Consider the following 15,707-nt stretch of genomic DNA (forward strand, 5'->3'; position numbering starts at 1 on the left):
GAAGTTCTCATTTCCCTGATCTCCTTCCTCCGGGATAATGGAAACAACCCCTCTGAAGAAGGAAGACCCCTGCTAGGGTGGATCCCCGGTGATCTCGTGGTGACGGCCTCCTCTCCTAGTCTCCCACCCGCTCCTCCTCTGTCTTGGCTAGATCTTCTTTCAGTCGGATCTCTCCTGGCCTGGGGGTGGGGGGAGCAGATCTCCTCAGCCCTCCTGGATTTCATCCCCACATCCAAGCCCCTGACTCCCGGAGCCTTTTCAGGCATCCTAAACCAAACGTTCCCAGCATGGAACTCATCAGCCTTCCCCTTGACCTTCCCTTCCCTGTTACTGCAAAGAACATCACGACGCATGTCACCCCCATATCCAAGCCATTGCCACAGAGCCTCCATTTCTGCTTTCCAGCATCACTCGAATCTGTGCTCTTCTCTGGTCTGACTGGGCAACCACGGGTGCTCGTGCCTTGAATTCCGCAGTAGCGGCTATGGGTCTGCCCCATTCCAGACCGCTGGCCATGCAGCCCCTAAAGTGATTTCCCTACCACCTAGGCCAAACGCTATCACCCCTCTTCCCCAGTACCCACTCAGGAAACTCCAGGGGCTCCCCAGGGCCTCCAGGCTCAAATATAAAATGCTCTGTTTGGCGTTCAGAGCCCTTCATGAATGAGCCTCCCCTTTCTCCCACCTTATTCCCTCCCTGCCACGGACATTTTTTTTTTTTTTGGTGCTTATCACTATGTTTATTTAACATTTTTTTTATCAGTAAATTGTATAACAGCATAAAGAACGCGTTTAACAGATTTATTTATTTTTTGTTTTGTTTTTTTTCATTTTAGATGTTTTATTTTTAGAAAAATTTTCCTTGGTTACATAAGTCATGTTTTTACTTTTCCCTTCACCCCCTCAATCCCCCGCCTCCCTCTGTTATAGCTAATTCACATTTCCCCTGGTTTTAACATGTTTGGTCAGTCAAGACTTATTTACACGTTATTGATAGTTACATGGGTGTGGTCTTTTCAGGTCTACATCCCCAATCATGTCCTCATCAACCCCAAGTGTCCAAGCAGTTGTTTTTCTTCTATGTTTCCTCTCCTGTAGTTCTTCCTCTGAATGTGGGTAGCGTTTTTTACCATAAGTCCCTCAGAGCTGTCCTGGGTCATTGCATTGCCGCTAGTACAGAAGTCCATTACATTCTATTTTACCACAGTGTATTGGTCTCTGTGTACAATGTTCTTCTGGCTTTGCTCCTTTCACTCTGCATCAATTCCTGGAACTGCCACAGACATTTTGATCCAGCAGCATCAGCCCTCTGGATGTTCTCTAGACAAGACTCTCCATCTCTCAGCTCTACGGCTGTCCCTCATGCTTGGAACAGCCTCCCTGATCCCTGCCTCCCACTTCTTTGTCTTCCTTCAAGTCCCCACTTTTACAGCAAGCCTTTCCTTATTTCTCAAGTTCAGGGCCTTCCCTCTGTGGATTAATTCTCATTTATCCTGCATATATTTGTACCTATTTTCTTGTTGTCTCCTCCATTAGATTGGGCAGGGACTCATTTTGTATTCCTAGCACTTAGAATTAGGTCTTGTACCAAGAAGTTTTTCATCCATGTTTATTGTTGGGAAGTGCTTCACTTTCTGACATAATGAGAGAAGTCAAACGGCGACTCCATAACTATGGTGAGTATTATAAAGATGATATTAGAAATGAAGTCTTGTTCTATTAGTTTAGAGATAAGAAGTGGAGAAGCTGACTTGAGAAAGAATTGCAGTTTAAAAAGATCTGAGACAGAGTGTCAGTTTTAAATGTTGACCGTTTAACGTTTTTTCTGTGGCAGTTACTCTTTCTGGGTGTGGCAGTTACTCTGAGGGAGCAGGTGTCATCTTCTTTTCTCTCCACTGTCTGAGGTAGAAGGAAAGGAGCTAAGTGATTTTCCCTTTCCAACTTGGGAAACACTAATGCTGTTTCATAAATTGTTTTATCTCTGAAAAGACCAAAGAAAGACCTGGTCTTTGGTTTGGACTCCAAGGCTGCTAAGGCTGCTAAGGCTCAGCGTCCTAACTTGGTTCTTGCTGAGGCTCAGCCAGCTGGTCTTTGTTATTTTTATAACTTGTGGAGACAAGATTAAGAATAATATACTTCTTATAAGGATAATAGTGTTAGTTATTGTAGAATAGGGAAAATTTGGGTTAGTCAGATCAGGAAGGATCAGTGTAGCCTGTGGAAACTGGAGAAGTGGTTCCTTTCGGAACCAGGGAGTTTTATTTGGGTGGAGTTAGAAACCCTTTTTTATCCTTATATTCTCAATAAATAGTTTATTTTTGTATAACAAGAGTCTCCTTAGCCTCCTTGCGCCTGGCCCTGAAGAGAAGTTCACTTATGAACTTCATTTCAATTATATAAACTGAAGATATTTTATAAGCACAGCAAGCAGAGCATCTAATCAGTTTATATCTGTAATCAATTCATTGCTTATTATTTTTACAGTTTGTATTTATCTGGAAGAGAGGAGAGATTCTAATTTATTGGACAGGTAATACTGAATTCTTGAATGATGATGGAAGAGTCCTTATCCAGTCCCTAAAAAAGAAGCAGCTCCTTCAGCAAAAGGCTCTAAAGGAGTAGAAATCTGGTATTCTTTCTTGAAAAGGGTTCCTCCGAAGAAAGTTGTCTCCACCAGTGAGCCAAGGAATACTAGCTGTGGGAAGGGGTTTCATGGTATGGACCCTGACTACAGAGGCTCCATGCAAGAGGATAATAAATGCCCTTATATTATTAAAGATGACTCTGACCCACAACGAAGAATTGGTGACTGTGCCAGAGGTATTATCATGCAATCTGTAGATGTTCTTGGAGCTTCTTTGGCTCACCATTCCAACCTCACATTAGGAGACCCCACTGGGAACTGAAACAACTGGGCATTGCCCAGCCCTTACACCAGATCATTGGGAATCCAAAGCAAGGAGATGAAACCCAGGATTTCTGGCCTTTGTTCTCTTCTACTTTTTGTGACTTGTTTAGGAGCATGGGGTTTTTCTTTTCCTATCTCTTAAGGTTCATTTGTTTCTTTTCCTTTTTCTTTTTCCAGGATTTCTTATGCCATCGTCATATGTAGGAGATTAGAGTTGTTAGTAAAAGCCTTAAAGTAATTTAAACAAGAGTCCACTAGAAGACCTTAAGGCAAGAGCCCCCAAGGGATGGGATGGGATAGGCACTATATTTCCCACCCAGCGTCTTCCCATCCCACCCCGCCATGTAGGTTGGGCTAGTTCTTTTCATAAATGTTCAGGATGTCACTCTCAAAACTTGATTGTCCCAGGAGGCCACAGCTACCTTGTTTATCTAAGGGTTCTCCCTAAAGACTTGGCTGATGTCTTAAGGCCACAGAAATCATCACATTCCTACCCTACTGGCATTTCCATATGGAGAAGCCGGGCAAGTGTTTGCCCAAGTTATGTGCCGTATCCTTATTTAATGTTCTTACTATACTGTGCTTAATCAATCATTGTGTGGCCATAGACGGCATACACAGATTCAAGAAGGTGTATTTGCTTCTAGATCTGTTGCCCTATTGCCTTAAGCTGTATAGTCTGTCCTTATTTCAACTTTAAGCGTGGGGACCATTTTGCTTTTAATTCTGTTGCAGGAATGGACACATAGTGGGATAAGCACCCCTTGTTGAATTGAACTATTTCCATGGTTCATTTAAGGTATAATTATAAGGTTCTTCCTGAAGAAGCTTTCCCTGGATTCCACCAAGAGATAGCCATTAAAGTCACAGAGACTGTTATGTCTTGTCAGCTGTGTGCAGGCTCCTGGAAGCTTTCCTATTACCGCCTCTTTCCAGAGAGCCAGTAAACAAGTGGAATAAATGGAGCTTGGAGTGCCAAGTATTTATTAAGTACCTGCTCTGTGCCAGCCATTGTTCTAAGGGCTGAGGCACTGACAAAGAAAGGCAAAGATGAGAGTCCCTTTTCTCAAGGTGTCCATAATATTGGGTGTCCCGTGCAAACAGCTCTATACAAATAAGGCAAATGCAGAATAAATCAGTGACGACCAACAGGGGAAAGGCTCTAGCATTAAGATGGACAGAGAAAGGCTTCTCATAGAAAGCTGCCTGGGACTCAAAGGATACCGGGGAAGCCAGGCAATAAGGAAAGAGAGAATTCCAGGTATGGGAGACAAAAGATGGCGGGTCTTGGGTAAGGAACAAGGAATAAGGATGTATGTCACTGGATCATAGAGTATAGGAAGAGAGTCAAGGATAAGAAGGAAAGGTAGGAGGCCTCTACACCAGTGGTTCCCAAACTTTTTTGGCCTGCTGCCCCCTTTCCAGAAAAAAATATTACTGAGCCCCCTGGAAATTAATTTTTAAAAAATTTTAATAGCAATTAATAGGAAAGATAAATGCATTTGTGGCCATCACTGCCCACCTGGATCGCTGCAGCACCACCAGGGAGCGGTGGCACCCACTTTGGGAATCACTGCTTTAGGTGATAAAAAAGTTTTGAATGCCAGCCACAGTGTTATAGTTGATCTGAGAAGTGACAGGGAACCCCTGGGGTTCATGGGATGGTTGGGGGGACAGTGCAGGGTCAGGCCCACGCTTTCAGAAGATGGATTTGGCCTCCTAGTAGAGTATGGCCTGCAGGGGGGAGAGATGTGGGGCAGCATCTCCCCAGAAGCTTACTGTTGTCCCAGTGTGGACTGCTGAAGGAGACACATGCATAAAGCTTTGTTAAAGTAGAATCTGGAAACAGCCTGCACACAGGGCAGAAGGAGAATGAGGAGGGGAAGACAGCCCCAAGGCCGTGAGTCTGGGTGATGGCACTTTCAGTGGTTTCAGGGAAGTTAGGGAAAAGGAAGGATTTGGAGCAGGGGAGGAAGAATGAGTTCAGTGGAGAGTCTGTCCTCAAAGCGTTTATGTTCTCTCATGGAGCAGGAAAAAGCACAAACGGAAATGAGCACAAAACATAATATTGGGGGTGAAAGACCCTAAATGAATGGGGACCTCAAGAGAGGTCTTGTTTGAAGGTGGCAGAAGAGGAACAAATCCTTTTAAAGAAGCTAAGAATTCTGAAACAGCAACAAGGAAAAAGGCCCTAAAAATGTTTTTTAACAAAAGCCTTGATGTGTTGTCTCTCCCTACTAAAATGAGAACTTCTTGTGAGCAGGGACTGCCTGGCCTATTAATTTGTATTTCCAGGGTTCAGCCCTGTTCCCCAAACAGTAAATCCTTAATAAATTAAGTTTCATTAAGCCACTCCAAAAATGGCTTCTTGAGGCTTAAAAAGGAGTTATGTGCCCCAGAACTGTCTCCCTTTCAGACTTGGCTTGAGCACCACCTACAGAAGGAATCTTTGGCCCCGCAGCCCTTTACTCCCACCTGGGTGACGAGTTCCTGGCCTGCGGAGAGCTTGTCACTCAGTCGCATTTGTGACCCGATGGATGATGGCACACCAGGCCCTTCCATCCTCCTCTCTCTCTTTCTCCCCCTCCATCTCTCTCTGCTTCTGTCTCTCTCCTTCCCTCTTTCTCTGTCTCCCTCTTTCTCCCCTTCTCTCTCTCTGTCTCTCTCCCACTCTATGTTTGCCTGAGGCCACATGTGGTATTTCCATGGCCCTGTCTGTCTGATCTCCAGCTGTCCCTCCTCCTTTTGCCTTTTCTGGTGAGTCTCGCTTCTATGATGTGGCCAGAGTATTTAAGCTTCACCTGCAGTGTCTGACCTTCCAGTGAATAGTCTGAATACTTCCTTAGTATTGACTGACTTGATCTCCTTGTTTACTCGGGGACTCTCCAATCTTTTCCAGCAGCACATTCCAAAGAGAGGATTGTATGATGTTCAGCTTTCCTTATAGTCCAACTCTCGGCCATTCATTGTTTCCAAGAGTCCTTTGTATTTCCTTATTATTATTCCTTATTACCTTCTCTCTTAGAATCGATCATGATCATATCAGCTCCAAGGCAGAAGAGGGATAAGAGCTCAGTAATGGCACAGTTAAGTGACTTGCCCAGGGTCATAAAGCTAGGAAGTGTTACAAAGCTAGGAACTCAAGAGTTCCCACCTCTACTTCTGGCTCGCAATCCACTGAGCCACCTCACCATCCGTTTTGTATTTTATTTGTATGCCTTGCATACACGCCTATGTTGTCTTCCCTGTTTAAATATAACATTCCTAAAGGCAGAAATTTTGCTTTTGTGTTTGTATTTTCAATACTTAGCATGGTGCCTGGTACATAATGTCTAGTAAATGCTTGTTTATTGATAATGAGCATCTCAAAGCATTAGGGAAAAACAAAAGCAATTAACAGTGGTTCCAGGCTTCTGACTCAGCTGCTGAGATTTCCAAAAGTCTAGCCTCTTCATCTTCCCTAGGAGAGAGGTCAGGAAGGAACTTATCCCATTCTAATCACCTACATAACTTCCCTGGGTAGAGAAGACAGCTTTGAAAGGAGAAAACTTGGCCTTTTCCTTCCGATCTTTTTTTTCCCCTATGACATTATTATTTCTGTCCCAGAATAGTTCAGAACATTTGGGAAATTCACACTCTAAAAATATTTTTCTTCATCCAGGCAAGATAATGCAAAAGAATGACAGTGTGTTACTAAGAATGTGGTTCCCTCATTATGCAACCTGGACAAAAATAAAGAGCGTACTTGGCCAAAAATAGGGCTAAAAAAGGCAAATGTGAATAATGAAAAACAATACTGGCCATTATTTACTTAAAGTTTAGGTGCCTAAAGAACTTCATAAAAAATCAGATCAGTGCCACATCATTTATTTAGTTAGCTCCTTCTGTCACTTTTCTGGTAAATGCTTAAATTAGGAAAACATAGTCATTTTTGGAGTAGAGTGACCAGGGAACCTATATCATAAGAAGCTACCTTTTTTGCTTTTTTTTTTTTTTAAGCTCAAAATCTATAAACTTTTTCTGTAGATTTAAAAAATATAGAAATTATTTTTTTCTCCATTTCACCCTTCCCTCCAAGAAATTTTAAAAAACCTTTGTTAATACTATCCACATCCAGAGAATGAACTGTGGGAGTAGGAAACAACTGCTTGATCACATGGGTCGATGATGATATGATTGGGGATGCAGACTCTAAATGATCACCCTAATGCAAATAATATGGAAACAGGTCTTGATCAATGACACATGTAAAACCCATTGGAATCGTGTATTGGCTATGGGAGGGGGGTGGAAGGAGGGGAAGGAAAGAACATGAATCATGTAACCATGGGAAAATATGCTAAACCAATTAACTGATTAATTAAAAATTCTCAAGCTAAAACGATGAATTGATTAATTAAATAAAAGAAAAACTTTGTTAAAAATATGCATAGCAAAGGAAAATAAATTCCCATATTGGCCACACACAAAATTATATCCTGAGGAAGGCCATACTACATTTAAAATGTAGTTTCTATCCAATTTTAACGTGTTGATGTTGTCATTTTTTTCCTACTTTTTTCCACGGTTACATGATTCTTCTTGTCTCCCTCCTTGGGCTGATCAGCAGTTCCGCTGGGTTATTATTTCCATATTATTCATTTTTGTAAAAGAGGATGCTTGAAAGGCCAAACCCCACATCCTACATAAACCCGTATAAACAAGTGATCCCTCCCGTTTTGCTTCTGCGTTTCTACTCCCACAAGTCCCTCATTTTAAAAAAGCGAACATCCCTAACCGTGGGGTTTTCGGAGCGGCCGCAGGGATCCTAGCCAAGACGACGGCCCGGCGGCGCTATTTCTGGGCCAGTTTGCCGCTGGAGTCTCGCCCTGGTTCAGATAGACTCTCCATTGTCCATTCTCGGAAAAGGGAAACGTTCCTGTTTGTCTTTTTTTTAAGAGCCAACGCCCGCCCCCACCTCGCGTCTCCAGGGGAGCAGAAGGGGCCGCCGGCGCGCTTTTTAAAAACAAGACACGCGTCAGAGGTCAGCAGCTGGAAGAAGGCCCCCATCTTGGCCCTGACGGCCATCTCAGGCGTCAGCTTCTCCCCCAGACGGGGCGTTCTGGGTGTGTGAGGCCCACCCTTCTCGGGCTCCTTTCCGGAAAGGAGCTTCATCTCTCAAGTCGCCTCGCGAGGGCCCCCCCACGGGACGAGGGGGAAAGCGCGAGTGCGCTGCGGCGGGCGGGCGCACCTCGCCGCCAGGCTCTAGCTAGGTGGCCACGTGCGGCTCTTCCCCGCGCTGGGGAATGCCGTCGTGTTCTCTTCCCCCACGACCCGCGCTCGCCGCTAAGGAGGCCTCTCGCAGCTCTGGCCCGGACTACGGGCGTCTGTCAATACCAGAGTACCGAGCCGGAAACGCCCCAAAGCTTCTCCGGCTGTAAGCGAGCCAAAGCACCCGGGCGGGTGTGGGGGTGCCCATTACCCTGTGACAGCGCGCTGGCATTAGAAACGCAGCTATTTATTACCCTCAGGCTTGATCATGGCTGGTTCACAGCAAGGACGTTACCAGCAATTTGGCACCACTTGTATGTGAGCTCAATACGCACAGAGAGGGGGAAATGCGCTGGAAAGCCAGGTTAATACAGAGTGGGGGACTGATCTTTAGAAAAACATTTTGCAAAGCTAAAGTTTTTTATTAAATCCGAGTTATTCTTAGAGTGGCACTGTGGATGATGTGCTAACCAACTCTGACCTCAGACACTGGCCAGCTGTGTGACCCTGAGCAGGTCACTTGACCTCTCAGTTTCTGTATCTGTAAAATAGAGCTAATTACAGGGTGGATTCCTCAGAGCTGTTGTGAAGACAAGATGATACACTTGTAAGGCACTTTATTATTATCCTTCTTTGATGTATAGCTCTGGAGAGAATGAGTAGAGCATCTTCCTTCGACTCTGTTTCTGGGGAACAAGTCATTAAAAGCCAATCAGCACTGGGCAAGTGCCAGCTCTCCCCCTAATTTCCTCCTGCTCCCAGGGCCAAGCACAGCAGCCTGGGCCCAAGCAGCCACCTGCTGAATCCTCCATGGCTCAGGCCCAAGGAGCCATCCTGTGTGAGTGCTTTCTGGGTGGGGGTGGAACCGTTTTTTCTTTCTTATAAACACCACCCCTTCCCCCACCACTCCCTTTTAGGGAGGTGCTTGGAAATGGTGCAGAGCCACCCAGGCTAGCCCCCAGGAGGAGCTCCTTTAAAGTCGCCCTCTTCTGGGATAGGGTTACAGAAAAAGAACGCTTATGTGTCTGAGCTGGCACACGAGCATTCATCACTGTGGAGGCGACACCATGCGAGGGGCTGGAGATATCAGGATAAAATGAAAAAGGATTGGCCTGTTTGGCCCTGGTCTCTCGGAGTTACTATCTTTGTATGGGGGACCTGTAACCCTGCCTCCTTCTTCACTTGGCTCTACACCCAGAAGCTCCCATCAGAAAACCTTCCCGGGGAGTGACGGCCCATGAGCACCTGGAAAAGCAGTGACAAACTGCCCGAGTCAGAGCTCCATTGTGGGCAAGAGAGTGATGCTCAGATAAAGGAGCTTTATTTGAACATTTCAGGATTCAGACAAACCCCCACTTCTAAGCTGATACAGAGTCAAGAGCTGGAGAAATTCTGGCAGCTTCCTTGTTTCCAAGAGCTAATGGCAGACTCTGAAATCTTCTAGTCCAAAGGTGTCCAGAGTTTAAAAAAACAACTACCGTTTCTGATCCATTCCTGAAAGCTTTCATTTGTCAGAGACACCAGTGAAAGCCAGTAGCCCTGAGAGCATCTCTCAAGGAAGGAATGCAATGGGCATGGCTACTTGCATGGGCCCCAGAGTTCTCCCATGGTAGCCCTTTAGCCGTGTGCTGTTGATGGGGATGATGATTACTGTCCATAGCATTGGAATCACACATTTCCCTTCCAAATGCTCACTTTGCTTCCAGCTCCTTCTTCCTCCCCTCCTAGTAATCCCCTTTGGGAACATGTAAGCATGAACTGTGGAAACAAATACTGTTTTTGTGTTTTAACTGAGAAGGAAAAAAAAGGTACAAAAAAGGTAAAAAAAAAGGAGCCTAGCCAAAGGGAACAGGTCTGGTTACCACCCCCAAAATCCAGTGACTTTTTAACATGTTTTACAACTTGTCATTAGATCAAATACCTCCTGTGGCATGAGGCCTACTGAACATTTGCAAATATAGTGAAACTGGGGCAGAACAGGATTAAATGAAATTCCTATCAAAAAGGGGAAAACTTAAATCTGTTGGTCATATTTCCAACTTGTTCAACTTTTCTGTTTCCAAGTCCAAAGTCCATTTTGTACATTTTTGCTTTGTCTCTCAAAGTCCTATTCAGAAAGGGCACAGATTACTTTGAAAGTGTCTCTGGTAGTGACTGTGGCTTTTAATGTTCAATGACTCAGACTCAGACCTATTTAGTAACTGAATAGCATCTTGCCAAAGAATTCTCTGTCGACCTTGACGCTAAGACAGATCAAGCACCTGCTCCATAATTACTGTAGTAGGCAGGGAGGATCTAGAGATGAAGTAAGACAGTCCTTACCTTCAACGAGCTTATCTAAAAAAAAGCTAGTCACAGGTATAAGAGAAGTATAGAGAACACACAGGTTCAGATTGATTGAGTCACAGGATATTGGAAGAAATCATTTAAAATTATGAGAGAGGAAGAGGAGGGATAAGGAAAAGCTTGATAAATGGTCCCTTTGAGGCTACCTGTGTGATTTTGGACAAGTCACCTAAAATTTCCTGGGCCTCAGTTCTCTTATCTGTAAAATAAAACATTTGGTCCTGAGGTTAGCTGTGTGTCCAAGTTGTTGCATTGGGGAGAGGAGAGCAGTAAGGAGGTTTTACCAAGGCATTGAGGCTAGAAAAGATAAGATCAGGGAATAAGAAAAAATACCATTTTCAGGGTTTTAAAGAACTAGTAATCAGTTTATCTGTTCCCTATCTTGAAGCAAGATGGTCTTTTGCCCATTCCAAACTGATATATTGTTTCTGATTTTAAAAATATTCATAGGAAGGTAATTTCACAACCTTCCTGGATTATTTCATTATTTAACTGTCTTCACTGTTTCAACATGAATTTCCTACATTCATTAAGTTTCTTTTTCTTTTGGGGCTTCAGAGGAAATGATAAGTGGTCAAATGCCACTAAAAATATTAAATTCTTCAACTTTGTCATTTTCAGCCAGTTCTTTAGTACATCTTTTACCTCTTCTCCGAAACTTTTTTTTTCTTATACTTTTCAAGTATAAAGTTGAAAACCATAAATAATGCTCCAGGTAAGACAAAAGAAGAAAGGTGGAGTGTTGAGGAAGCACAGCTTGGGCCAATAATCGGAAATGTGGCTTGAAGATAAATTATCATTTAATAACAAAAAAATTAAGCAAGGCTCTTAATTCTTGAGCCTTGATTATTGAGGTTTATCTAGCACATGGGGCTATTATGAGAAAAGGGGTTGGTAAATTGTAGAGTGCTACATAAAAGGAAGTTATTATATAAAGTTGAAGTAGGGTTGGGATCTTTCTAGTAGTTTGGAATTTTAAGGCCACAAATAGCACAGCAGATTCTTCCACACAAGAAATGTATCTGAGTGCCATATAGTTCTACCACTTTCACTTTGCCCCAAGAGACCAAAATAGAATATTGCTTTAAAATAATTTTATTCATGACGTAAGCATATACATTCAAATTTTATTGACCACATGATCTTTTCCATATACCAGGTTACATTCACAGCATGTGTTCCATCCTTGCTCCATTAAACAAATTGCCAAGGCAGCAATGAGAAGACAAGGGCATGCTGCACAGTAAGGAGTAGTGAGGGAAAAGGACACATCGATAAGTAGGGTTTTACACAAAGTTTTGGCCTGGATCACATTTTAGTACACTAGTACAGTATCAAAAAATTGGAAGGATATATCTAAAGCTATTTGCATTGAGGTTTAATATATTATTTTTAGAAAGAATCCATTTAGGGCAAAGTTCTATGGAAAAATAGATCAACTACATGAAATGTTGGAGTTTGAAAAAAAAATAAACCCCAACAAAACAGCACATTAAGAGTTAACTAGTGCAATCAAGATTTCCACAGGTGATTGTATGAACAAGAGATTAAGCAGGTTTAAAATATCCATGAAGATTTTGTGGAGTGAAGACACAACCAAAATATCCAGAAATCTGAGTTAATTCCCTATTTTTTTACACTTGATAGTAATAAATACAATTATCTAGTGTTTACATTTATGGTGAGTGTGGGGTGATGGCTTGTTCTTTTAAGACAGTCATGCAAAGGAACAGAATATGTACCACAGCCTTTCCAACTGGGCTCCTGTACAGAACACAGCTACCTCAGTTCTTTAAATAAGCTAGATCAGGGCTATCTCTTTGGGCAGAAACCTTAGTCCTTTTAAACATTGAAAATGACCGGCTGCCTCTTGACATCCCCTCTGTTCTCACCAGGCACATCAGAACCACAGCTTGGTGCAGGTGAATCTTTCAGATGCTGGTTTAATTCCTTGAAAGGTGATCCTCGATCATTCAACAGAGCAGTATCCTCTCCACGCCATCTGCCATTTGCTGGCACAACCTCCCTCCCTCCCAAAGAAGAGTTTAGCCTTACCTCTGAAGACATCGATAAGATAAATAAAAAAAAAAAAATCAGAAGAATGAGGTGTCGGCTGAAAAGGCCCCTGCAAGTCTAAAGTCCTCCTTGGTGAGGACGCTGTACATGCGCTGTGGCAGAGCTTTGGAGTAGGGCGCAGGCCGGGGCACGGTGGTACGCAAAATAAGCTCCCGGCCTGCAGGGGCTGGGAAGTCCGACCCTGAGTTCTGTCTCCGTTCTTCAGAAGAGCTTGTCCTTTTCAGCTCCTCCTCAACTGGAGCCATGCTTGCAGCCTTAAGTAGAAACAGATGCAAAATTCAGAAGGGAATCAGAGGCTAAACTCTGAATTTCTTAAAGGGCAGATGATTAAACATGATAGTAGACACTGAAATGTTCCACATCCACTGATGCATTCAGCTATGCTACAGTTACTGACTAGCACAAGACAGAAGCTTGAAATATGGTAACAACAGCCTAAGAATATAAATAAATTGGAGAAAAAACAGGGAGATTCTGTTTTGAAAAATGATGGGCAGGTTCAGCTGTACAGAGGAGTGAGAATCATAAAGCTGCCTCTCCCTGGGGCTTCTTTCTGCCCCTCTAATAGCACTTCTCCCATGAACTCCTGAAGTCTGTTCCTCTAGACTTCCCAATAATGTGAGTAAAGAAGAGAATTCCCTAAGGACACTATTGAACACAGAAATTTAACCCTGTCCCTTCAAAGCCCAGGTCTCTTCTTTCTGAGGTTCAAACTCCTAAGGGAGAATTTGGGTTTGTTGGTAGAGCCTCTCACACGGTCCATAAGTGAGTGATGTTACTTCCATGTGATGGCAAACCTCTGAAGAATAGTCCAATAAAAGTTTTAAATGTCAAGAGGATGTGCTTCCTTCATGGACTAAGCATTCACTTATGCTCTTGAAATCTGAATTCAGTCTCCTGTACTTTTAAATAATCTACTGCCATGAGAAAAACAATTTTCAAAAAAAGAAGAGACCAAAAAATCACCATATCCCAGGACATCCAGAAGCACATATTTGAGCTTCTAAATGTCTTAGCTGGCTGTATGGCCTGGGGCAAGTGTCACAATTTCCCAGTGCCTTTGCCCCCACCCCCTCCCCCATCAACTCTGTAAGAGCCTAAGTCACAGAACAGCTGCCAATCTGCACTGGCAGGGGGAGTGTCCTCACACCAATGCATCACCGGTCCAGACCCAGGGAAAAAGAGAAGTGATTAGTCTTAATGACCTATATGAAGTCAGAGGGATGGAAAGGAAGAGGTATGAGGGACAAAGGCTATTTGTTACCTCATCAGAAGATTCAGTCAGCTTGAGAAAGGGTGAGAAAAGAAACAGTGATGAAAGAGAAACAAGCAAGATGGTTTATAAGGGACTGGACGAGAGGTTTCAAGACTGTTTCAGAGACAGCATGCACTGCATTCAGAAATATGTTCCTGTCAAAAGAATATCGGGACAAACAAGAATATACTGCACACAACATAGAGTTAATACAAAAGGTGTCAAATAGAATAGAAGCATTCTATTTCATGTTTACTCCATGCATCTGACAGCCCAACTGGTAACAAAAGTTAGGAATTAATATTATCTAATTATGAACTGAGACAATAAAAATCTAGTTTTTGCATGGGATGAGCACATGTGAGAAATTGAGTATTTATCACTCAGGAAGTACACTTGTTTTCCTAAATTTTAAAATCTACTTTAACTTAATATGGAAGACCTTTAGCATGATTCAAGAAAAATGAAGTTATTGGGATTTGCTTTTAGAATAAATGAACACATACCAGAATTATTATTCTCAATTTGAACAATATGATGGACTTCACTTAAATTTTACCATTTTTTTTAAAGAAAGGGATAAAACATATATAAACACTGCCATGGGGATAAGAAATCAATGAAGCTATGAAAGTCCTTCCTTAAATCTGGTCACTTAAATGATATTTTTATTTGTTTGTTTGTTTTTAAAGCCTTTACCTTCCATCTTGGAGTCAATGCTGTGTATTGGCTCCAAGGCAGAAGAATGGTAAGGGTAGGCAATGGGGGTTAAGTGACTTGCCCAGGGTCACACAGCTGGGAAGTGTCTGAGGCCAGATTTGAACCTAGGACCTCCCATCTCTAGGCCTGGCTCTCAATCCACTGAGCCACCTAGCTGCCCCCTCTTCCTCTAAACTTGAAAATGCACCAATCAGATGTTTATGGTTCTGAATCATAATTCCCTTGAGTATTCACTACAAACTAAAATTTCCTCTTAATATCAAGTAATGCATACCAGTTTCTACAAAGAGATATAATTCACAATATTAAAAAAAATTAAAACCCTTACTTTCTGTCTTAGAATCAATACTAAGTATTGGTTCAAAGGCAGAAGAGTAATAAGAGCTAGGCAAGTGGGATCAAATGACTTGTCCAGGGTCACACTGCTAAGAAGTATCTGAGGTCACATTTGAATCCAGGACTTCTTGTCTCTAGTCCTGACTTTCAATTACTGAGTCACTTTTAGCTGCCTCTCATAGGATTTTTTAAACGACTAAGAATACATGAAATCCTCAACTTCAATTCTGGGATTTTGAAATTTAGGGAGTTTATTCCTCTTAATCACAATTATCAGCTTTTGATAATCTCATTCTAAATAAGTTATGGATGATCTTGGCTACTTAAAATCAAAATGTGGTATTGAACACATAAAGAATTTAAAATGTATTTTTCCATAATGTAAAGACATTACGTTTTCTTCAAATTTGACTCTGGGAAAAGTCAGTTGGGTCATTTGCTAAGACTCAAAAGACTGGCATTGAAATGAGTGTTACCCCTGGGATGATGGCAGCTGCTTAAAATATAAAAATACCTTTCTGTCATGCACTCAGAAGAAGGAGAGATAGAGAGAGCGGGAGAGACAGAGACAGAGAATAGAGAAAGAGAACAAGAACCTGTGTCAAGTATTATCTTCAATTAAACATTAACATATTTAAATCTCAGTAGTTTAAGAATATCAGGAGGTACTATCTAATGTCTAAGGCTACAGTTTAAAAATCTGGTTTCCTTTGGGTTTCTTGTTTTAGGGGGATGAGAGGAAATCTGATCTGTGATTTAATTGGTGTAGAGAACCCCAATGAGCAAATTCCCTCAACCAATGCAGACTGGCAACTCC

At 42.5% G+C, this 15,707-nt stretch overlaps 1 protein-coding gene across 1 annotated transcript in view; it reads right to left on the minus strand.

Moving 5' to 3' along the window:
- Positions 1 to 11,582: 11,582 nt before the first annotated feature.
- The window catches only part of RAB3GAP1 (RAB3 GTPase activating protein catalytic subunit 1), a 104,621-nt gene continuing 100,496 nt past the window's right edge, over positions 11,583 to 15,707 (minus strand). Inside the window, exons 22-23 of the mRNA XM_044669132.1 lie at positions 13,844 to 13,864; positions 11,583 to 12,833 (exon numbers count right to left, since the gene is read on the minus strand). Of these exons, the coding sequence (XP_044525067.1) occupies positions 12,597 to 12,833; positions 13,844 to 13,864 (258 nt within the window). The 3' untranslated portion in view covers positions 11,583 to 12,596. The remainder of the gene's footprint in view (positions 12,834 to 13,843; positions 13,865 to 15,707) is intronic.

Source organism: Gracilinanus agilis, chromosome 3 (genome assembly GCF_016433145.1).
Source record: "Gracilinanus agilis isolate LMUSP501 chromosome 3, AgileGrace, whole genome shotgun sequence".
NCBI classification, from domain to species: domain Eukaryota; kingdom Metazoa; phylum Chordata; class Mammalia; order Didelphimorphia; family Didelphidae; genus Gracilinanus; species Gracilinanus agilis.